Genomic DNA, 24,340 nt, shown 5'->3' on the forward strand with positions numbered 1-24,340 from the left:
GTATAGAGGATGGTGTCGTCCGCATAGGCAAGCGCAACATCATTGATATACAGAGAGAATAGAGTCGGCCCAAGAATTGCACCCTACGGCACCCCCATAGAGACAGCCATAGGTCCAGACAGCAGCCCCTCTGATTTAACACACCTATCGGAGAAGCAGTTAGTGAACCAGGCGAGGCAATCATCTAAGAAACCAAGGCTATTGAGTCTGATGATCAGAATGTGATGGTTGACAGAGTCAAAGGCTTTAGACAGATCAATGAAAATGTTTGCACAATAATAATTTTTTTATCTATGATGTCATTTAGGACCTTAAGGGTGGCTGTAGTGCACCCATGACCAGCACGGAAACCGGATTGCATGGGGAAAGGGTACGGTGGGATTCAAGATAGTGGGTAATCTGTTTGTTGACTAGGGTTTCAAAGACTTTGGAAAGACAGGGTAGGATAGATATAGGACGGTAGCAGTTTGGGTCAAGGGTTTCTCCCCCTTTAAAGAGGGGAATGACCGGGGATTTCTGAAGATGAGAGAGACAGGTTGAACAGGGTGGTAATGGGGGTCGCAATAATATCTGCAGATAATTTTAGGAAAGAGGGGTCCAGATTATCTAGCCCAGCTGATTTGTAGGGGTCAACATTGTGTAACTCTCTCAACACATCAGCTGTCTGGATAGGGGTGAAGGAGAAGCAGGGGGGAGGGCTTGGGCGTAAAACTGCAGGGGGTGCAGAGCCGTTGGCTGGGGAGGGGGTAGCCAGGTGGAAAGCATGAACAGTTTCAGCAAAAAGACAGTGTTCCCTGATTTGAGAGCAGTGGGCAGCTGGGAGGAGGGGCTCTTGTTTTCTAATTAAATAAAATACCAAAAATTAAAATGGTTTCCATCACCACAGTCACTTTGTATTTTCCACCTTGTTGTTGGTCCATGCAAAAAAACTCTGGTGTGGTTCTTCGCCATTGCTATTCTTCTTTTCCTAACCCTTCAACTGAATTAGCTACCCCAGGCTATAAGTCACTAGATGTGTTGTGAAAGTGATTCCCACTGCAATTCCATGGCCAAAATGTTAAACAACATGAAAATAACTCCGGCAAAGGTTCCTTCCTCATTACCTCACAAAAACAAAAACAACAAAGATTCTCACTGCAATATAGTGATGATGGAGAAGGAGTATGGCCAGAACATGTTTATGTTCTTGCATGTTGTGTGATGATGTTGCATGATTTTAATGTGCAAAATGTTCCATAATACCCTTGAACCCTTTGGTATTGTGAGCTAAGCATGTTGGATTGCTTTTAAGAAAATCAAACAACTCAAAACTGTTGTTTCAATTATCACAGTATGGATAAGTAAGTGTTTGTGTAGTTTGCGTTTAGAAACTGAAAATTGTTTGCTACCTTAATGTGCTGAATCCCTCCCATGTTCATCCAGGCCTGGGACTGGTCAGGTTTGAGTTCCACAGCAAGCTTGTAGCTCTGGTAGGAAAAAACAAAAACATTGTGGTCAGTTTTATATCTTATCAGACCGTCACGACCGTCCACTCAAGGAACACAATGCGTTCTGATCCCAGCTAAGAAACTAAGGAGAGAGCACATATCCAAAAACCGTTAAAAATCATCCAAATCACATTCAGAGGTGGTTCAGGAAGCATGTAGACACACTAGACAACCTTCATCTGCATGAACGGAAATATGTGTACTGTTCCAATGAAGAAAAGTGCAACTCAGAACAGGGTGAAAGACGGATGTAGATACAAACATTGGGGAGATGATATATGCATTGCTGTATACAGTATATGAGGTAGAGGGGAAAACTGACCACAAGTGGTCACTGGAGACAGATTTGAAAGCATGACACATGACACAGATGCATGTACAACTGCAATCAGTCTTTCTGTATCTGGATAAACTGCATACAGATAACCTGAGCTATATCAAATCTTGTTTAAAATGGATCAACCTCAAACAGCCCTATAGCTGAATAGTAATTGTTTTATTTTATTTAACCTTTATTTAACCAGATTTAACCATTTAATGGATCCCACAGTGAATTGGACTTCAGGCTTACTGAATTGGGATGATGGGTTAAAGAACTGCTACATGATTCCAGGACACCATTTTACTTACTATTGTTTGATATAGTATATAATAGTACTCCATAGTAATGTATGTATGTTTATGATTTTAATAAAAAATTATTACTGACACTGCATAACTTACATGTGTTATAAAATGTGAAGCACTGCAGTGTGAAGCATAAAAATAGTCTTCAGGTAGCATTTAGCGTGAGTAAAACACAAGCTGTAGAAAGCTGGACTTATTCAAAATAAGCGGATTTATTCTGTCAGACGAGTGCGAGAGTTTTGCTGTTGCTGCTCACTGACTCTGAAACAAGTCTCTGTGTTTACTCAGAAAGGAATTCAGATGCGTTTTTCAGTAATCTGTCAGAACAGACGTGCTCAATGCTTGCTACAGTAACTAGCACTCTGAATCTATTACCTATTCCAGTATTCACTTACATATCATTCATGTTATTTACTTATGTTATTAACCTTATTGCAGCTGTGTTTACAGTCTGTTCATCACACCTTTGAAATCAAACCTGAATGCTGAAATACGTTCAGTAAACAAGAATGAAAACAGAAAAACGGACAATCCATCCATAAAACGGTGCTTCAAACGGTTTCTCTGTCTGTTCTGGTGTTTGTCTTGCCCTTTCAGGACTGCTCTTTTTAAAGCTGCAGTAATCAGAAATGGCCTCTTTGGCTCTTCCTGTTTTGTTTCCACACCATCTTTCCCACAGTAATCTCTCTTTGGTTTGTCTGCTTTCTCTTTTCAAGCCTTTTTCTCAGGAAGTCAATCAAAGCTTCCTGCAGGAGAAATGCCTTCCAAAAACTTTCTTCATGCATGAATCTAAGCGATGGGTCTTCTGACAAGTGTGCCAACTGATTTGTCTGAATGGTAACTCCCAAAGTGACAGCAAAGCCTATGATAACAAAAAAATAGCCACGGGTTCGGGTCTCAAATTCAGCAGCACTTGGGTGTGTGTATATATACACTGCTCAAAAAAATAAAGGGAACACTTAAACAACACAATGTAACTCCAAGTCAATCACACTCATGTGAAATCAAACTGTCCACTTAGGAATCAACACTGATGGACAATCAATTTCACATGCTGTTGTGCAAATGGAATAGACAACAGGTGGAAATTATAGGCAATTAGCAAGACACCCCCAATAAAGGAGTGGTTCTGCAGGTGGTGACCACAGACCACTTCTCAGGTTTGCTGTGTCTGTCAACGTAGTGTCCAGAGCATGGAGGCGCTACCAGGAGACAGGCCAGTACATCAGGAGACGTGGAGTAGGCTGTAGGAGGGCAACAACCCAGCAGCAGGACCGCTACCTCCACCTTTGTGCAAGGAGGAGCAGGAGGAGCACTGCCAGAGCCCTGCAAAATGACCTCCAGCAGGCCACAAATGTGCATGTGTCTGCTCAAACGGTCAGAAACAGACTCCATGAGGGTGGTACGAGGGCCCGAGGTCCACAGGTGGGGGTTGTGCTTACAGCCCAACACCGTGCAGGACGTTTGGCATTTGCCAGAGAACACCAAGATTGGCAAATTCGTCACTGGCGCCCTGTGCTTTCACAGATGAAAGCAGGTTCACACTGAGCACATGTGACAGACGTGACAGAGTCTGGAGACACCGTGGAGAACGTTCTGCTGCCTGCAACATCCTCCAGCATGACCGGTTTGGCGGTGGGTCAGTAATGGTGTGGTGTGGCATTTCTTTGGGGGGCCGCACAGCCCTCCATGTGCTCGCCAGAGGTAGCCTGACTGCCATTAGGTACCATGATGAGATACTCAGACCACCTGTGAGACCATATGCTGGTGCGGTTGGCCCTGGGTTCCTCCTAATGCAAGACAATGCTAGACCTCATGTGGCTGGAGTGTGTCAGCAGTTCCTACAAGAAGAAGGCATTGATGCTATGGACCGGCCCGCCCGTTCCCCAGACCTGAATCCAATTGAACACATCTGGGACATCATGTCTCGCTCCATCCACCAACGCCACGTTGCACCACAGACTGTCCAGGAGTTGGCCCTCAGGAGACCATCCGCCACCTCATCAGGAGCATGCCCAGGCATTGTAGGGAGGTCATACAGGCACGTGGAGGCCACACACACTACTGAGCCTCATTTTGACTTGTTTTAAGGACATTACATCAAAGTTGGATCGGCCTGTAGTGTGGTTTTCCACTTTGATTTTGAGTGTGACTCCAAATCCAGACCTCCATGGGTTGATAAATTTGTTTTCCATTGATAATTAGGGCCCGAGCACGACCGTGCGAGATCCCTATTGAATTTGTAAAGATTTTTTTTTTGTTTTTTTTCTGCAAAGTAAGCTCCATTTTGGGGACCTGGTTTCGCGCATGGGCGTGGCAAAATGACTTGCTAGCGCCACCTAGAAAATTGGAAAAAATTAGCCCCTCGTTCACGTTCAACCTACATGCACGAAATTTTCTGGGGACATGTATCGTATCAAGACGCACAAAAAAGCCTCAAGAACCCATACCCTAAACTCAACAGGAAGTCGGCCATTTTGAATTTTACGGCCATTTTTGGATGATTTACACACTTTGTACTTTAACGAACTCCTCCTAGGGATTTAGTCTGACCGACTTCAAATTTCTGCTGTGCCTTCTAAAGGCATTGACGATGAAAAGTTGTTCTATTTGCGAGTTTTCGTGGCGTGTCTGTGGCGTCCATGATTCGCCATGAAACAGGAAGTTGTTGTACCTTCAGTGTACATGCTCACATCTGGACCAAACTGTACATGTAGGATGAGAGTCCCGCCCTGAACACATGTACATGGCGACATCCACCCACAGTCATAGCGCCACCTGCTGGCAACAGGAAGTGACTTTTAACGAAGCAGCCCCCGCCACACGTTTCACCTACGTGCACGAATTTTCTGTGGTGCGTGTATCTTGTCCAGATGCACAAAAAAGTATCTTGAAGCCATAGCCTAAACACCAACAGGAAGTCGGCCATTTTTAATTTTACGGCCATTTTTGGATGATTTACACACTTCGTACTTTAACGAACTCCTCCTAGGGATTTGGTCCGACCGACTTCAAATTTGTGCTGTGCCTTCTAAAGGCATTGAAGATGAAAAGTTGTGCTATTTGCGAGTTTTCGTCAATGGGCGTGTCCGTGGCGTAGCGTCAAAGATCAACTCTTCGCCATGACACAGGAAGTTGTTGTAACTTCAGTGTACATGCTCACATCTGCACCAAACTGTACATGTAGTATGAGAGTCCCGCCCTGAACACATGTACATGCTGACATTCACCCACAGTCATAGCGCCACCTGCTGGCAACAGTAATTGACCTTTAATGAAGCAGCCCCCGCTGCACGTTTGACCTACATGTACGAATTATCTGTGGTACGTGTATCATGTCCAGACGTACCAAAAAGCCTCTTGGAGCGATGCCCTAAAACCAATAGGAAGTCGGCCATTTTGAATTTTATGTCAAATTTTGGATGATTTACACAAATGATGATTCACACACTCTGCATACTTTAACGAACTCCTCCTAGGGATTTAGTCTGACCGACTTCAAATTTCTGCTGTGCCTTCTAAAGGCATTGAAGATGAAAAGTTGTGCTATCTGTGAGTTTTCGTCAATGGCCATATCCGTGGCGTGGCGTCAAAGATCAACTCTTCGCCATGACACAGGAAGTTGTTGTAACTTCAGTGTACATGCTCACATCTGAACCAAACTTTACGTGCTTGATAACTCTCCCACCCCGCAGACATCTACACACCAATACCGATTTATATTCATAGCGGCAACTGCTATGTAGCTCCACATAGGGGACACAGGAAGTGACATATAGCACCTTCATGCAGCGTCGGAACCGCGTAGCAAATTCACAGCCGCACCGGCAGAGCTCCAGAATATGCAACTCGGCCGGCTCACACCCGGACGCGCTACAAGTGCGAGGGCCCGCCCAACGCTGCTTGCAGCTTTAATTTTTGTGTGATTTTGTTGACAGCACATTCAACTATGTAAAGAAAGGAGTATTTAATGAGATTATTTCATTCATTCAGATTTAGGATTTGTTATTTTAGTGTTCCCTTTATTTTTTTGAGCAGTGTATATATATATATATATATATATATATACACACACACACTCTCCACAATACCACTGTTAGGTTCATTTAACGGAAACAACAAGAGATTGTCTAGATTTACCGGTGTAACCTGCATGGCTACAAGAGAGGAAAAGGGAAAGAAGTGCTGACTCACGTTAACTTTGAAGCGCTTGTTAAATCCACTCGTTAAGTCCAAATTTGTCCGTTCCTTGATTATTTATCTTCCTTTAGTCTGTAAGGGTCCACCCATCAAAAGAATCAAAACAGCTTTTCAGAAAAATTTATCCAAGTTGTGAATCCTGTCATGTGAAGTCCATCGTTCTCTCATCCTGCACCTGTTGTTGTTTTCGTTAGGTTGCTGCCTTCAAAATAAAAGTGCATAAGCCGTCTGTCGGAGCTAGATCAAATGAATGACGTGTATTTGATATTTTTTCTGTTTGAAATAAATAAACTGTTTCATAGTAGTTTCAATTTTGTGCAAAAAGAATTAAAGGCCTGTCCCATATGGACGCCTCTCTCAATTATAGGCAGGATCGATTCAGTGATTTTAGCAAATAAAAGCCGGGGCTATTATTCAAAGTTTTACGGTAGATATATATATAAAATGTGTGTGTGTATATATATATATATATAGGGTCCTGAAACTGCCTCCAGTACTGCAGCTATATCATACTGGCTCGTCCACACAATCTCTGTTGCAGTCCTCCGCAATGAAAAGGGCTCTGTAAAACTCCACTGCATGTTGTCTCATGTCATCTAGGTCAGTGGTCACCATACTGACAGGGTGGCAGAGACAGACCAATTGTTTGGTCTGAGGAACAGACTTCTCCAGGTTAAAAAAGAAAGAGGTGGGAGCCTCCATGTCTCTTACACCGGTGAACCGTGACCTGACCTAATTCCTCTTTCTTTTGCTGAAGCTTGTGTCTGTCTCTGCTGTTTTGAGTGAGTAGACTGTTTTCTAAATCCCCAATGTCTTTTTCTAAACTTTGAATGACTCTTAACTCTTACAGTGGAATGAATTGTATATCGCTGATGAAAAACTCGTATATGTGCCTTGCCCACTTCCAACCACTGACTCCTCCCATCCTCCAGATTACCCAGAATATCTCAACATGTCTGACAGAAATTGCTGTCCTGAAGCAGCTTGACATTAAAGTGCCAGTAAGAGCTGCCTTTAGTGATTGGTGAGATATAAATATCTAAAGTGACTAAATGATGGTCAGTGAAACCTATTGGGTAAATGTAACTGTTCAATAACCTGTTGCAAAATCTATATGATATGTAAATCCTATGCAGCCTGGCTGCACTCACGATCCCATTTATCCATGTGTACTGCCCAACCTGGGGATGTTTGGCCCCCCATACATCCACCACACCTGACTCTGAAAGATCTCTCGAAGGCTTTGACGTTGCTGACGTACTGCAGTAAGCGTGTCGACTCATTTCCGTTTCCGGTGCTAGTGTGTTGGTAGCGTGTTGTGCTGCTCTCGCTAAATACGAGTCACATTTGTTAGATTACAGCGGCCAACTGTCCACACCAAACACTTATTCTTAAAGTAATTTGTGAATTTAGCGAAGCCAGCGGCCATAGTTAAGTGCATCCCTGGGGCCAGAGTGGGCGACATTGAGTCTTATTTGAAACTACTGGCTAAGGATAAACGTAAATACAGTAAGATTGTTATTCATGTCGGCGGTAATGACTCCCGGTTACGCCAATCTGAGGTCACTAAGATTAATGTTGAGTCGGTGTGTACATACACTACCGTTCAAAAGTTTGGGGTCACCCAAACAATTTTGTGTTTTCCTGAAAAGTCACACTTATTCACCACCATACGTTGTGAAATGAATAGAAAATGTTGTCAAGACATTGACAAGGTTAGAAATAATGATTTGTATTTGAAATAAGACCTTTTTTACATCAAACTTTGCTTTCGTCAAAGAATCCTCCATTTGCAGCAATTACAGCATTGCAGACCTTTGGCATTCTAGCTGTTAATTTGTTGAGGTAATCTGGAGAAATTGCACCCCACGCTTCCAGAAGCAGCTCCCACAAGTTGGATTGGTTGGATGGGCACTTCTTGCGTACCATACGGTCAAGCTGCTCCCACAACAGCTCAATGGGGTTCAGATCTGGTGACTGCGCTGGCCACTCCATTACCGATAGAATACCAGCTGCCTGCTTCTGCTCTAAATAGTTCTTGCACAATTTGGAGGTGTGTTTAGGGTCATTGTCCTGTTGTAGGATGAAATTGGCTCCAATCAAGCGCTGTCCACTGGGTATGGCATGGCGTTGCAAAATGGAGTGATAGCCTTCCTTATTCAGAATCCCTTTTACCCTGTACAAATCTCCCACCTTACCAGCACCAAAGCAACCCCAGACCATCATATTACCTCAACCATGCTTAACAGATGGCGTCAGGCATTCTTCCAGCATCTTTTCATTTGTTCTGCGTCTCACAAACGTTCTTCTTTGTGATCCAAACACCTCAAACTTGGATTCATCCGTCCACGACACTTTTTTCCAGTCTTCCTCTGTCCAATGTCTGTGTTCTTTTGCCCATCTTAATCTTTTTCTTTTATTGGCCAGTCTCAGATATGGCTTTTTCTTTGCCACTCTGCCCTGAAGCCCAGAATCCCGCAGCCGCCTCTTCACTGTAGATGTTGACACTGGTGTTTTGCGGGTACTATTTAATGAAGATGCCAGTTGGGGACCTGTGAGGCGTCTGTTTCTCAAACTAGAGACTCTAATGTACTTATCTTCTTGCTCAGTTGTGCAACGCGGCCTCCCACTTCTTTTTCTACTCTGGTTAGAGCCTGTTTGTGCTGTCCTCTGAAGGGAGTAGTACACACCGTTGTAGGAAATCTTCAATTTCTTAGCAATGTCTCGCATGGAATAGCCTTCATTTCTAAGAACAAGAATAGACTGTCGAGTTTCAGATGAAAGTTCTGTTTTTCTGGCCATTTTGAGCGTTTAATTGACCCCACAAATGTGATGCTCCAGAAACTCAATCTGCTCAAAGGAAGGTCAGTTTTGTAGCTTCTGTAACGACCTAAACTGTTTTCAGATGTGTGAACATGATTGCACAAGGGTTTTCTAATCATCAATTAGCCTTCTGAGCCAATGAGCAAACACATTGTACCATTAGAACACTGGAGTGATAGTTGCTGGAAATGGGCCTCTATACACCTATGTAGATATTGCACCAAAAACCAGACATTTGCAGCTAGAATAGTCATTTACCACATTAGCAATGTATAGAGTGTATTTCTTCAAAGTTAAGACTAGTTTAAAGTTATCTTCATTGAAAAGTACAGTGCTTTTCCTTCAAAAATAAGGACATTTCAATGTGACCCCAAACTTTTGAACGGTAGTGTATGCAAAAACAATGTCGGACACCGTAGTTTTCTCTGGACCCCTGCCAAATCTGACCAGTGATGACATGTATAGCAGCATGTCGTCATTCCGCCGCTGGTTGTCGCGGTGGTGTCCAGCAAACGATGTGGGCTTTGTTGATCATTGGCAGACTTTCTGGGGAAGATTTGGAGAGACGGCATCCATCCCACTTGGGAAGGAGCAGCTCTAATTTCTAGAAATCTGGCCAAGTTTATTAGTGGACCAAATCCATGACAAGCCAGAGTTGAGACCAGGAGGCAGAGTCGCAGTCTAACACACTTCTCTGCCCTTCTTTTTCAGCAGTTACCCACCCAAAACCCTATGCAGAGTCGCAGTCTAACACACTTCTCTGCTCCTTTACTTAGTGAAAATCCTATAGTGACGGGGGGGGCGGCTGTGGCTCAGGAGGTAGAGCGGGTTGGCCGTTAATCGGAAGGTCGGCGGTTCAATCCCTGGCTCCCCCTGGCTGCATGTCAAAGTGTCCTTGGGCAAGATACTGAACCCCGAATTGCCTTGGCTATTCCGCCAGTGTATGAGTGAGTGTGAATGTTAGTTTCCATTTGAGCACTTAGGCTCAGTGTGTGACTGGTGAATGTAGATGTAGTGTAAAAGCGCTTTGAGTGGTCGAAAAGACTAGAAAGGTGCTATACAAGTACGGAGCATTTAATACTCACATTCCTCGAGGCACAGGCCGAGGAGGTGGAGTTGCAGCTATCTTCGACTCTAGCCTATTTATCTGCTCTAAACCTAAACCAAATTATAACTCATTTGAAAGCCTTGTTCTTAGTCTTTCACACCCAAGTTGGAAATCACTGCAACCAATTCTCTTCGTTATAGCGTACCGAGCACCTGGTCCGTACTCTGAATTCTTATCTGAATTTGCAGAATTTTTGTCAACTTTAGTCCTTAAAACGGACAAAGTTATTATTGTAGGGGATTTTAATATTCATGTGGACGTTGAGAATGAAAGCTTTAGTACTGCGTTTATCTCTCTGTTAGATTCAATTGGCTTCTCTCAGAGTGTTCATGAACTGACTCACTGTTTTAACCACACCCTCGACCTTGTTTTGGTGTATGGTATTGAAATTGAACATTTAATAGTGTTCCCACAGAATCTCTCTCTATCTGACCACTGTTTGATAACTTTTGAGTTTGTATTAATGAACTACACGCCATTGGGCAAACATTTCTATACAAGATGTCTGTCTGATAGTGCTGTAGCTAAATTTAAGGATGTGATTCCATCAGCTCTAAATTCATTATCAGATGACAAAGTAAAGGACTCCTCCTATGCTAATTTCAGTCCCTCCCAAATCGATCATCTTGTTGATAGTGCTGCAGGCTTGCTGCGAATGACACTCGACTCTGTAGCCCCTCTAAAAAAGAAAATAATAAAACAAAGACGGTTAGCTCCATGGTATAATACTGAAACTCGCAAATTAAAGCAAATATCGCGGAAACTTGAGAGGAATTGGCGTTCCACCAAACTGGAAAATTTTTGTTTAATTTGGCATGATAGTCTTAAAACTTATAGGAAGGCCCTCCGTAATGCCAGAGCAGCGTACTACTCGTCATTAATAGAGGAAAATAGGAACAACCCAAAGTTTCTTTTCAGCACTGTAGCCAGGCTGACAGAGAGTCACAGCTCTATTGAGCCAAGTATTCCCATAGCTCTCAGTAGTTACGACTTCATGAGCTTCTTTAATGATAAAGTTCTAACTATTAGAAACAAAATTCACCAAGACCTGCCCTCAACTGGCACCGACTTATCTCTAAACTCAGGAACCTTAGAAACAGCTGTAGAACCAGATACATGTTTAGACTGTTTTGCTTCCCTCAATCTTTACCAACTAACTTCAATAATTTCTTCATCTAAACCATCAACCTGCCTCTTAGACCCCAACCCGACTAGGCTGCTTAAAGATGTTTTACCCTTAGTCAGCACTTCTCTACTAGATATGATCAATCTATCTCTATCAACAGGCTATGTACCACAGTACTTCAAAGTAGCTGTAATTAAACCTCTCCTGAAAAAGCCCAAACTTGATCCGGATGTTTTAGCCAACTATAGACCTAAATATCTAACCTTCCATTTCTCTCTAAGATCCTGGAGAAAGCAGTTGCTAAAAAGCTGTGTGACTTTCTACAGAACAATAGTTTATTTGAGGATTTTCAGTCAGGATTCAGAGTTCATCATAGCACAGAGACAGCACTGGTGAAAATTACTAACGACCTCCTCATTGCATCAGACAAAGGACTTGTCTCTGTACTGGTTTTATTAGATCTTAGTGCTGCATTTGATACCATTGACCATCAGATCCTATTACAGAGACTGGAACATTTTATTGGCATTAAAGGAACCGCTCTAAGCTGGTTTAAGTCCTATTTATCAGACCGATTTCAGTTTGTACATGTTAACGATGAGTCCTCCATGCACGCCAAAGTTAGTCATGGAGTTCCTCAAGGATCTGTCCTCGGACCAATCCTCTTCACTTTATATATGCTTCCTTTAGGCAATATTATCAGGAAATATTCCATAAACTTTCATTGTTGATACTCAGTTATATCTATCGATCAAGCCAGATGAAACTCATCAGTTAGCTAAACTTCAAATGTGCCTTCAGGATATTAAAACCTGGATGACCTGTAATTTTCTTAGTTATTGTTATTGTTCTGGGGCCTAAGCACCTCCGTGACGCATTATCTAAAGATATAGTTTCCCTTGATGGCATTGCCCTGGCCTCCAGCACCACTATGAGGAATCTTGGAGTTATCTTTGATCAGGACATGTCGTTTAAGTCTCACATTAAGCAAATTTCAAGGACCGCCTTTTTTCACCTACGTAATGTTGCGAAAATCAGGAATATTCTGTCTAAAAATGATGCAGAAAAACTAGTCCATGCATTTGTTACGTCTAGGCTGGATTACTGCAATTCTTTATTATCAGGCTGCTCGAAAAAGTCCATTAAGACTCTTCAGCTGATCCAGAATGCTGCAGCACGTGTTCTGACAGGAACCAGGAAAAGAGATCATATTTCTCCTGTCTTAGCTTCTATGCATTGGCTTCCAGTAAAATCCAGAATAGAATTTAAAATCATTCTTCATCCTACAAAGCTCTTAATGGTCAGGCACCATCTTATCTTAAAGAGCTCATAGTACCTTACTACCCCACCAGAGCACTGCGCTCCCAGAATGCAGGGTTACTTGAGGTTCCTAGAGTCTCCAAAAGTAGACTAGGAGCCAGAGCGTTCAGCTACAAGCTCTTCTCCTGTGGAACCAGGTTCCAGTTTGGGTTCAGGAGGCAGACACCATCTCCACATTTAAGAGTAGGCTTAAGACTTTCCTCTTTGATAAAGCTTATAGTTAGGGCTGGCTCAGGTGAGTCCTGAACCATCCCTTAGTTATGCTGCTATAGGCCTAGACTGCCGGGGGATTTCCCATGATGCACTGAGCTCCTCTCTCCTCTACTTTCTCTCCCTCTGTATGCAACCTCATCCCATTATTGCATGTTACTAACAACTTCTCCCCTTTCTGGTAGTCTTGTGCTTTCTCGTCCCTCTCCTCTCTCCTCCTATCACTTCCTGCAGGTGTTTCTGGCTCTGGAGCTGTGGAGTCTGGATCTGTGGCTGCGGGTCACCTGCTGCCCCCGTGTTCCTGCTCGACACCCTCTGTTACAATTATTGTTACTACTCCTATTGTTATTACTGTAAATATCTGTACCATTATTCATTCAATCTATAGCAACATCACCTTTACTGTCTGTACCTCTGTGTGTATATTGCGTAGGCTGCCTCCCTCCTCCCTCCTCTCTCTCTCCTTCCATCCCCCTCCCTCTTTCAGCAAGTACTTTTAATAATTTTTTTTATAAATTCAGTTGAGGAGTTGACCCAGAGCCTCTCTCGCAGAACTATAGCTTGATCCATCCATCGTCAACTGCTTATCCTGCGTACAGGGTCGCGTGGGGCTGGAGCCAATCCCAGCTGACATCGCCCTAGACAGGTCGCCAGTCCATCGCAGGGCCACACATAGACACACAACCACTCACACTCACATCCACACCTAAGGAAAATTTAGGGTCACCAATTAACCTAGCCTGCATGTCTTTGGATGGTGGGAGGAAGCCGGAGCACCCGGAGAGAACCTACGCAGACACGGGGAGAACATGCAAACTCCACACAGAAAGGCCGGGACAACTGGGGTTGAACCCACAACCTTCTTGCTGTGAGGCAACAGTGCTAACCACTGCACTGCCCCCCATCAATGATGCCAAACCAATTTTTGGAATAACAGAAATAACTACATTAGAGGTTCAGAACATTATAAGCTCCTTAATAGACTCAAAAGCAACAGATGCTTATGGATTGGATACCACATTTCATTAATCAAATAAGGATGTCCCATTGCTCTTCTGATCAACTTATCAATTAAGCATGGAATTTGTCCATAACATGGGGCTGTTGTGAAACCCATTTTTAAGGCAGGTGACCAAAAAACTGTGGGAAATTACAGACCCATCAGTATTTCACCCATAGTGTCTAAGGTTGCTGAAAGATGGGTAGCAAAGCAGCTGACCACTCATCTGAACACAAATCACTTTCCTTTGCATCCAGTGCAATTTTGATTCCGTTCCAGTCACTCTACCGAAACAGCTGTTATTTTATTGAAAATATAAAATCAAAATTAGATGAAGGTGGTGAATTTGGATCTAAAGAAGGCTTTTTACACAGTAAACAAAGTAGTGAAGTAGTGAACAAGCCAGTGTGGGTTTGATTATTTTATATCAAAAAGAAATAATCCAGAATCTCTCTTTGTCTCTCCCTGAGAGACAAGGACGGAGGGTGAGATATCAACCCTCAACAGACAGCTGAAGTACATTCATTCCACACAGACTGATATATTTCAAGTGTTCATTCCTTTTAATTTTGATGATTATAACTGACAACTAATGAAAACCCCCAAATCAGTATCTCAGAAAATTTGAATATTGTGAAAAGGTTCAATATTGAAGACACCTGGTGCCACACTCTAATAAGCTAATTAACTCAAAACACCTGCAAAGGCCTTTAAATGGTCTCTCAGTCTAGTTCTGTAGGCTACACAATCATGGGGAAGACTGCTGAGAAAGCTGTCCAAAAGACGACCACTGACACCTTGCACAAGGAGGGCAAGACACAAAAGGTCATTGCTAAAGAGGCTGGCTCTTCACAGAGCTCTGTGTCCAAGCACATTAATAGAGAGGCGAAGGGAAGGAAAAGATGTGGTAGAAAAAAGTGTACAAGCAATAGGGATAACCGCACCCTGGAGAGGATTGTGAAACAAAACCCATTCAAAAATGTGGGGGAGATTCACAAAGAGTGGACTGCAGCTGGAGTCTGCTTCAAGAACCACCACGCACAGACGTATGCAAGACATGGGTTTCAGTTGTTGCATTCCTTGTGTCAAGCCACTCTTGAACAAGACACAGCGTCAGAAGCGTCTCGCCTGGGCTAAAGACAAAAAGGACTGGACTGCTGCTGAGTGGTCCAAAGTTATGTTCTCTGATGAAAGTAAATTTTGCATTTCCTTTGGAAATCAAGGTCCCAGAGTCTGGAGGAAGAGAGGAGAGGCACAGAATCCACATTGCTTGAAGTCCAGTGTAAAGTTTCCACAGTCAGTGATGGTTTGGGGTGCTATGTCATCTGCTGGTGTTGGTCCACTGTGTTTTCTGAGGTCCAAGGTCAACGCAGCCGTCTACCAGGAAGTTTTAGAGCACTTCATGCTTTCTGCTGCTGACCAACTTTATGGAGATGCAGATTTCATTTTCCAACAGGACTTGGCACCTGCACACAGTGCCAAAGCTGCCAGTACCTGGTTTAAGGACCATGGTATCCCTGTTCTTAATTGGCCAGCAAACTGGCCTGACCCTAACCCTATAGAAAATCTATGGGGTATTGTGAAGAGGAAGATGCGATACGCCAGACCGAACAATGCAGAAGAGCTGAAGGCCACTATCAGAGCAACCTGGGCTCTCATAACACCTGAGCAGTGCCACAGACTGATGGACTCCATGCCACGCCGCATTGCTGCAGTAATTCAGGCAAAAAGAGCCCCAACGAAGTATTGAGTTCTGTACATGCTCATACTTTTCATGTTCATACTTTTCAGTTGGCCAACATTTCTAAAAATCCTTTTTTGTATTGGTCTTAAGTAATATTCTAATTTTCAGAGATACTGAATTTGGAATTTTCATTAGTTGTCTGTTTTAATCATCACAATTAAATGAAATAAACATTTGTATATTGTAAATATATCAGTCTGTGTGTAATGAATGAATATAATATCCAACTTTCACTTTTTGAATGGAATTACTGAAATAAATCAACTTTTTGATGATATTCTAATTATATGACCAGCACCTGTATATTCTCTAAGTAAGAATATTTAACAGCCAATATTTTCCAGGAAGTATTTAGTCAAGATGCTCTTTCATCTGCTGTGATCCCTACAAAATGTTTTAACTATTTTTTTTTTTTAAATTAACTTCTATTGAGAAAGCATGTTAAATTTTACAATTGTTTGACATATGAAGTACATTACGTTGCTTTACCATTGTCTATATAAAGTTGAGAATATAATGTCTTGTAATAATCCAGAAAGCATTGTTGAATTTTTTCCTGTTCAATTTCTATTCGATCCTTTAGGGGATTCTTAATTTTGTGAATAGTCTCTAAGTTTCCTAAGCTTATAAGAAAGAAGTTTCAATGATTTCCCCCGTACCTCATAGTACTGTTGCTTTATAAGAAAGAGAAAAGAGTTTTTTCTGTACGTCCATGGTTCAAATCATCTATTTCTTTGTTCAATTTTATTATATCCGATTTAATATTACCATTATGAGACCCGGAGTGTTGGTGTTGCAGATCTAACAACTTATCTTCTAAGTGCCGGAGTTTTTGCTGACCTACTTTTTTCAGGTGAGAGGAAATACCAATTATTTTCCCCATAATCACTGCCTTAAGTGCATTCCATAGTATTCCCGGTGACACCTCATCCTTATAGTTATATTCTAAGTACTCTATTTCTTTCTTCAAAAGCTCTTTAATATTTGGGTAATTAAGAATGTTTGTGTTCAACCTCCATAAGGTAGATCTATTCTTCCTGTTCAGGCAGATATCAGCGTAAACTGGGTTATGGTCTGATATAGTACAGGTTCTAAACATGAGTTCTAAACATGAAGATATAGTCTAACCTTGAGTAGACATTGTGTGCGCGTGAATAGTGGGTATATTCCCCATCAGTTGAATGGCAGTCTCTCCACACATCAACTAATCCTAATTCGTCCATCAGGTGTACCATTCTTTTCCCAATATTTCTTGCATCACCTTTCCCGTTCGAAGAATCTAATTTGGCATTTAATGTGAGGTTAAGATCACCGCCACATAATAAAATTCCCTGACTCCTTGTTGTTGTTAATTCTAGGATCTGTTTATACAAGGACCAATCCTGGGGGAATATACATGTTTAAGAGACTCAAAGTAATACCATCAATCTTACCAGTTACCATTATATATCTACCCTCCTTATCTTTATATTTTGATATATGTTCATAATTTAGAGCGCCGTACACCAAGATCGCCACACCTCTTCGCCTCCCCGAACTGTCAGAAGAATAAAAGACATGTTTAAAACCAAGCTTGTTCAAGTTTTTCATGTTCACTATCAGACAGATGTGTTTCCTGCATAAAAACAACCTGAGCTTTATCTCTTTTAAGTTTAGACAGCCACCTTTTTACCGGATTATGTAAGACATTAATATTGATTGATACCATTTTCACTGATCTGCTACTTATCTAAATTATAGAACGAATACACACATTTTAATATGCTCCCCGCACACCCTTGTAAACACTGAACATGGAATACGTGAACAAATAACATAAAAAAAAGACAAAAATCAAACTGAGGTAGTTCTAACTTCCAAGGTAGGGGTCCTTGGGGTGGACCCTGCTTCGCCTTTAAAGGCAACTTCTTCATCAGTCAGTGGAGGAGGCCCTCAATGGCTAAGGCCTCACTGAGAAGAACACCCTCCAAAAACCTTACTTATCTTCTTATCACACACCATTAAACTGAATAACAGTTTTTTAAGTGGTGAAAAAAAACAAAAAAAAACCAAGGGGGAAACAACAAAGTGGGTGAACCTCAATTTCCCGAAGGCGTAGGTGAGGTCCTCCTGAAGGCTCTGAGTTTTTCTTTGTAACCGGGTTCCTGCCTCTTGTTTGCTGCGCTGCTCCCCGCTCCTCTGCCAACTCTGCTCCAGGTCAGCTGCTTCAGTTGCTCCAACGCTGTTTCTGGTGATGTGATGACCTTCACCGCATAGCCTCTACTGGACATTCAATTCAATTCAATTCAGTTTTATTTATATAGCGCCAAATCACAACAACAGTTATCTCACAGCGCTTTTCATAAAAGAGCAGGTCTAGACCGTACTCTATGATGCTATTTACAGAAGCCCAACAGTTCCCACCAAGAGCAGCACTAGGAGACAGAGGCAAGGAAAAACTTCCTTTTAAGAGGCAGAAACCTCGAGCAGAACCATGGCTCAGGGTGGGCGGCCATCTGCCTCGACCGGTCCGACATATCTGCAGTATTTGCATATCTGCATATCTGGAAAGAGAGTCTGAAAGGGGATCTGCTGCTCTTTCAGAATTTTGCGCACCTCTGCGTATTCTCTGTGTTTCTTTAAGGTGAGGGGTGGATAATCATGGTCTAAACTTACTTGTTTGCCATTCCAGGTAAATCCATTTTTCTGCCATGCCTTAGGGAGCACAAGTTCTTTGGTCTTAAAACTGAGGAATTTCACAATAATAGAGCGTGGGGGTGCATCGTCTGGCGGTGGTGGGCCTAGAGAGCGATGCGCCCGTTCGATGCATATGTCAAGCTCATCTTGGGACAGCTCCAAGCCATCATGCAGCAGCTTCTCCACAAAATCACTCATTGTTGGAGAGTCCCGCTCTGCTGTCTCGGGTACACCGTAGATGCGGACGTTTTCCCTTCTCGTACAGCTCTCCAAGTGCATTAATTTATCCTCCAATCTTATTTGTAACTCTATTATTTCCGTATTGGCGTCCTCTGTGTTCTAAATCCTCTCCTCCGCCTTCTCAATCCATCCTTCAGCCTGGTCCATTCTCGTGCTCATCTTGGACATTTCTTCCTTAATTTCCCCTAAACTCACATTGTTTTCTTGTGGAAAGTCCCTCAATTCCTGTACCACGTCTATGTTGGCCATATCGTCCGTTACTGCGAGCGTTTTTCCCGCAACTACCAGCCAGCCAAAGGACTCCGGATAATCCATCGGCAAAACCCGCTCGAGAAGCCGTGTGCTGTGCCAAGCCACGGATGCCCTGACCACACGAATGAGCTAAGCCGACGGTGAGCCTTTGTCAGACGGTGGATAAACTGAGAAAAAAATAAAACAACCTACATTCTGTGGTCGAGATGATGTCCTTTAATTTTTATCCTTTATCATTTATCATAACTTACGTTCGTACTTTAGTTCTCTTTCTCTCTTAGACTCAAATGCTTTAACAATAGACCAGCTAAATTCACACTGAACTCCATCATCCTCATTGATTGCATTCTATTTGTTTAATCATTATCTTAGTTTTATTTCTTTGATATATTTAACCTCACTCTGTATTCACTTTAGTTAGTTAATAAATTTCACCGTAATCACAGGAACTGTGTGTGTGCACTGTTTAAATCCAAGTCACTGGACGGAGGATTCACGACTTTGATATCAGACTGACTCATTGATTAAACTGATGAATGATTATTGGCAATTATTAACCAACTGATCACTAGTAAATGATTGTAATTATTAATGCTATACCCAAGGAGTCCTAAAGCCTTGGGCAGACAGCAAATTTTAGGTAGTGCCCCAAAACAACGAGAGTTTTATGAATTACAGTGGGTACGGAAAGTATTCAGACCCCTTTAAATTTTTCACTCTTTGTTTCATTGCAGCCATTTTCCAAAAATCAAAAAAGTTCATTTTATTTCTCAGTAATGTACACTCAGCACCCCATCTTGACAGAAAAAAACAGAAATGTAGAAATTTTTGCAAATTTATTAAAAAAGAAAAACTGAAATATCACATGGTCATAAGTATTCAGACCCTTTGCCGTGACACTCATATTTAACTCAGGTGCTGTCTATTTCTTCTGATCATCCTTGAGATGGTTCTACAACTTCATTTGAGTCCAGCTGTGTTTGATTATACTGATTGGACTTGATTAGGAAAGCCACACACCTGTCTATATAAGACCTTACAGCTCACAGTGCATGTCAGAGCAAATGAGAATGATGAGGTCAAAGGAACTGCCTGAAGAGCTCAGAGACAGAATTGTGGCAAGGTACAGATCTGGCCAAGGTTACAAAAAAGGTTCCTAAGAGCACAGTGGCCTCCATAATCCTCAAATGGAAGACGTTTGGGACGACCAGAACCCTTCCTAGAGCTGGCCGTCCGGCCAAACTGAGCTATCGGGGGAGAAGAGCCTTGGTGAGAGAGGTAAAGAAGAACCCAAAGGTCACGGTGGCTGAGCTCCAGAGATGCAGTCGGGAGATGGGAGAAAGTTGTAGTAAGTCAACCATCACTGCAGCAATCCACCAGTCGGGGCTTTATGGCAGAGTGGCCCGACGGAAGCCTCTCCTCAGTGCAAGACACATGAAAGCCCGCATGGAGTTTGCTAAAAAACACCTGAAGGACTCCAAGATGGTGATAAATAAGATCCTCTGGTCTGATGAGACCAAGATAGAACTTTTTGGCCTTAATTCTAAGCGGTATGTGTGGAGAAAACCAGGCACTGCTCATCACCTGTCCAATACAGTCTCAACAGTGAAGCATGGTGGTGGCAGCATCATGCTGTGGGGGTGTTTTTTCAGCTGCAGGGACAGGACGACTGGTTGCAATCGAGGGAAAGATGAATGCGGCCAAATACAGGGATATCCTGGACGAAAACCTTTTCCAGAGTGCTCTGGACCTCAGACTGGGCCGAAGGTTTACCTTCCAACAAGACAATGACCCTAAGCACACCGCTAAAATAACGAAGGAGTGGCTTCACAACAACTCCGTGGCTGTTCTTGAATGGCCCAGCCAGAGCCCTGACTTAAACCCAATTGAGCATCTCTGGAGAGACCTGAAAATGGCTGTCCACCAACGTTTACCATCCAACCTGACAGAACTGGAGAGGATCTGCAAAGAGGAATGGCAGAGGATGCCCAAATCCAGATGTGAAAAACTTGTTGCATCTTTCCCAAAACGACTCATGGCTGTATTAGATCAAAAGGGTGCTTCTACTAAATACTGAGCAAAGGGTCTGAATACTTATGACCATGTGATATTTCAGTTTTTCTTTTTTAATAAATTTGCAAAAATTTCTACATTTCTGTTTTTTTCTGTCAAGATGGGGTGCAACTGAGAAATAAAATTAACTTTTTTGATTTTTGGAAAATGGCTGCAATGAAACAAAGAGTGAAAAATTTAAAGGGGTCTGAATACTTTCCGTACCCACTGTAATATTTCAGAATATTAATATTCATAATTTAATACACAATTAAATGGATGAACTCATACTTAACAAACAGGAAGCAAAGTGTACATATTAGCAATGCTCAATCTACACTCCTAAACTGTAATATTGGTGTTCCCCAAGGGTCAATGCTGGGCCCATTTTGTATAAATGTAAATGCTCCGTATTTGTATAGCGCCTTTCTAGTCTTTTCGACCACTCAAAGCGCTTTTACACTACATCTGCATTCACCATTCATACACTGAGCCTAAGTGCTCAAACGGAAACTAACATTCACACTCACTCATACACTGGCGGAATAGCCGCCAGGGGCAATTCGGGGTTCAGTATCTTGCCCAAGGACACTTTGACACGCAACCAGGGGGAGCCAGGGATTGAACCGCCGACCTTCTGATTAACGGCCAACCCGCTCTACCTCCTGAGCCACAGCCGCCCACGTGTCTCATTTTAAATACTTGGAATCATTATAGATTCAAAGATGACATTTAAAAAGCTGGTAAAAAAAATCATCAACATGATTAAATTCAATTTGGCTAATTTTAGACATATCAGACCAACAGAGGCAGCCAACCTCTTTATGCATGCTATGATCTGTTCCTGTATAACATTGCTTTACAAGCTGGTCTCAAACAAACACTACAACTCTGAAACCAATTGAGTCACTGTACAAACAGACAATAAAAACTCTTGATAGAAAGGTCAGTAGCTATTATCACTGTCATATAATAAAAAAATACAATCTATTCAGTTTAGATAATTTAAAAAATGTTGCTTCTTTTTAAGGTGTTACATGGGCTAGCCCCTCCCCAACTAAACCAGTTCATAAAGCAGAAATATAGCAGAGGTAGTGTAACAAGGGCAGTTGTAGAGGGGACTGTATTTGGGCGGCTGTGGCTCAGGAGGTAGAGCGGGTTGGCCATTAATCAGAAGGTCGGCAGTTCAGGATGCATGTCGAAGTGTCCTTGGGTAAGATACTGATACCGCTTTGAAAGGTGCAATATAAATATGGAGCACTTACTACACACGTAGTAAGTTTGGACAGATGGCATTTTCAGTTAGAGATACCCGTTACTGCAATTGTTCACCTGTTTAATTGAGAGCATGTTTAACTGTTTAACTTTTAAACAAACTTCAGACATGGCATAAATCCAAAGATATTTACATAATCAACGTTTTCACATACTGTACTTCTGTCATTTATGTATTATCTTGTATTTCTTCTTTCTTGCAATACTTGTTTAGGTACTATACTGATGATATTTGGAACTAAACTGTGTTTTTAGGGCCCGAGCATGAAGCATGTGAGGTCCCTATTAGAACTGAAGGGATTATTTTTCTTTTTTTCTGCAAAGCAATTTTGGGGACCTAAACATGCTTGAAAACTCACTAAACTCAGGCAGGGCGAAAAATGTTGTATTTTATGGTTCTTGTGCATGGGTCTGTCAAAATACCTCGCTAGCACCCCCTACAGAGCAGCTCCCGGACAAAGTTTTACCTACATGTACAAAATTTCTGTAGTATATGTACCAAAAAGCCTCTTGGAGCGATGCCTAAACCCAACAGGGAGTCAACCATTTTTAAATTTATGGTCATTTTTGGATGATTTACACACTTTGTACTTTGACAAACTCCTCCTAGGGATTTAGTCTGACCAATTTCAGATTTGTGCTGTGCGGTGTAAACCAATAGATGATTAAAAGTTGTACAAACAGTGAGTTTTCATGGAACAGTGTGCCGGTGGCGTGGTGTCAAAAATTGATGATTGGCCATGAAACAGGAAGTTGTAATAACTTCAGTGTACATGCTCACATCTGCACTAAATTTGATATGTATAATAAGAGTCCCGCCCTGAACAGTCATAGTGCCAAGTGCTCCGCAGCGCCACAAAGGGGACACAGGAAGAGACGAACAACACCTTCGTGCAGCGTCCGAAGCGCGTAGCAAATTCATAGCCACACGGGCAGAGCTCCAGAATTTGCAACATGGCTGCCTCACACCTACATGCACTACACGTGCGAGGGTCCACCCAACGGTGTCTGCCCCCCGAACAATAAAAATTATTTAAATCAAAGGTAAACAGAAGAGGAGCTGTGCATAAAAACCTCATAAAAATTAAAACCACAAGAGCAATAGTGCAAACGAATAGGAGAATTAAATGTGGACTCTTAAACATCAGATCTCTCTCTTCTAAAGGTGTACTAGTAAATGAACTAATATCAGATTATGATATTGATTTATTTTGTCTTACTGAAACCTGGCTGGGTGATGGAGAATATGTTAGCCTAAATGAATCCACCCCTCCCAGTCATATTAATACTCACATTCCTCGAGGCACAGGCCGAGGAGGTGGAGTTGCAGCTATCTTTGACTCTAGCCTACTAATCTGCTCTAAACCTAAACCAAATTATAACTCATTTGAAAGTCTTGTTCTTAGTCTTTCACACCCAAGTTGGAAATCACTGCAACCAATTCTTTTTGTTATAGCGTACCGAGCACCTGGTCCGTACTCTGAATTCTTATCTGAATTTGCAGAGTTTTTGTCAACTTTAGTCCTTAAAACGGACAAAGTTATGATTGTAGGGGATTTTAATATTCATGTGGACGTTGAGAATGACTTGAATGCTTTAGTACTGCGTTTATCTCTCTGTTAGATTCAATTGGCTTCCCTCAGAGTGTTCATGAACCGACTCACTGTTTTAACCACACCCTCGACCTTGTTTTGGTGTATGGTATTGAAATTGAACATTTAATAGTGTTCCCACAGAATCCCTCTTTATCCGACCACTGTTTGATAACTTTTGAGTTTGTATTAATTAACTACACGCCATTGGGCAAAAATTTCTATACAAGATGTCTGTCTGATAGTGCTGTAGCTAAATTTAAGGATGCGATCCCATCAACTCTAAATTCATTATCAATTCACAAAGTAACGGAGGACTCCTGTGCTAATTTCAGTCCCTCCCAAATCGATCATCTTGTTGATAGTGCTGCAGGCTCGCTGCGAATGACACTCGACTCTGTAGCCCCTCTAAAAAAGAAAATACTAAAACAAAGACGGTTAGCTCCATGGTATAATACTGAAACTCGCAAATTAAAGCAAATATCGCGGAAACTTGTGAGGAATTGGCGTTCCACCAAAGTGGAAAATTCTCGTTTAATTTGGCAAGATAGTCTTAAAACTTATAGGAAGGCCCTCCGTAATGCCAGAGCAGCGTACTACTCGTCATT

At 42.2% G+C, this 24,340-nt stretch overlaps 1 protein-coding gene across 1 annotated transcript in view; it reads right to left on the bottom strand.

Annotated features, from left to right (window-relative positions):
• Positions 1–24,340, bottom strand: part of tmtc1 (transmembrane O-mannosyltransferase targeting cadherins 1) — a 206,268-nt gene that overhangs the window by 3,339 nt on the left and 178,589 nt on the right. Inside the window, exon 18 of the mRNA XM_038738692.1 lies at positions 1,389–1,466. Within this exon, the coding sequence (XP_038594620.1) occupies positions 1,389–1,466 (78 nt within the window). The remainder of the gene's footprint in view (positions 1–1,388; positions 1,467–24,340) is intronic.

This window comes from Micropterus salmoides, unplaced genomic scaffold (genome assembly GCF_014851395.1).
Source record: "Micropterus salmoides isolate LMB-PRFRI ecotype aquatic unplaced genomic scaffold, ASM1485139v1 Ms_hic_scaffold_23, whole genome shotgun sequence".
NCBI lineage: Eukaryota > Metazoa > Chordata > Actinopteri > Centrarchiformes > Centrarchidae > Micropterus > Micropterus salmoides.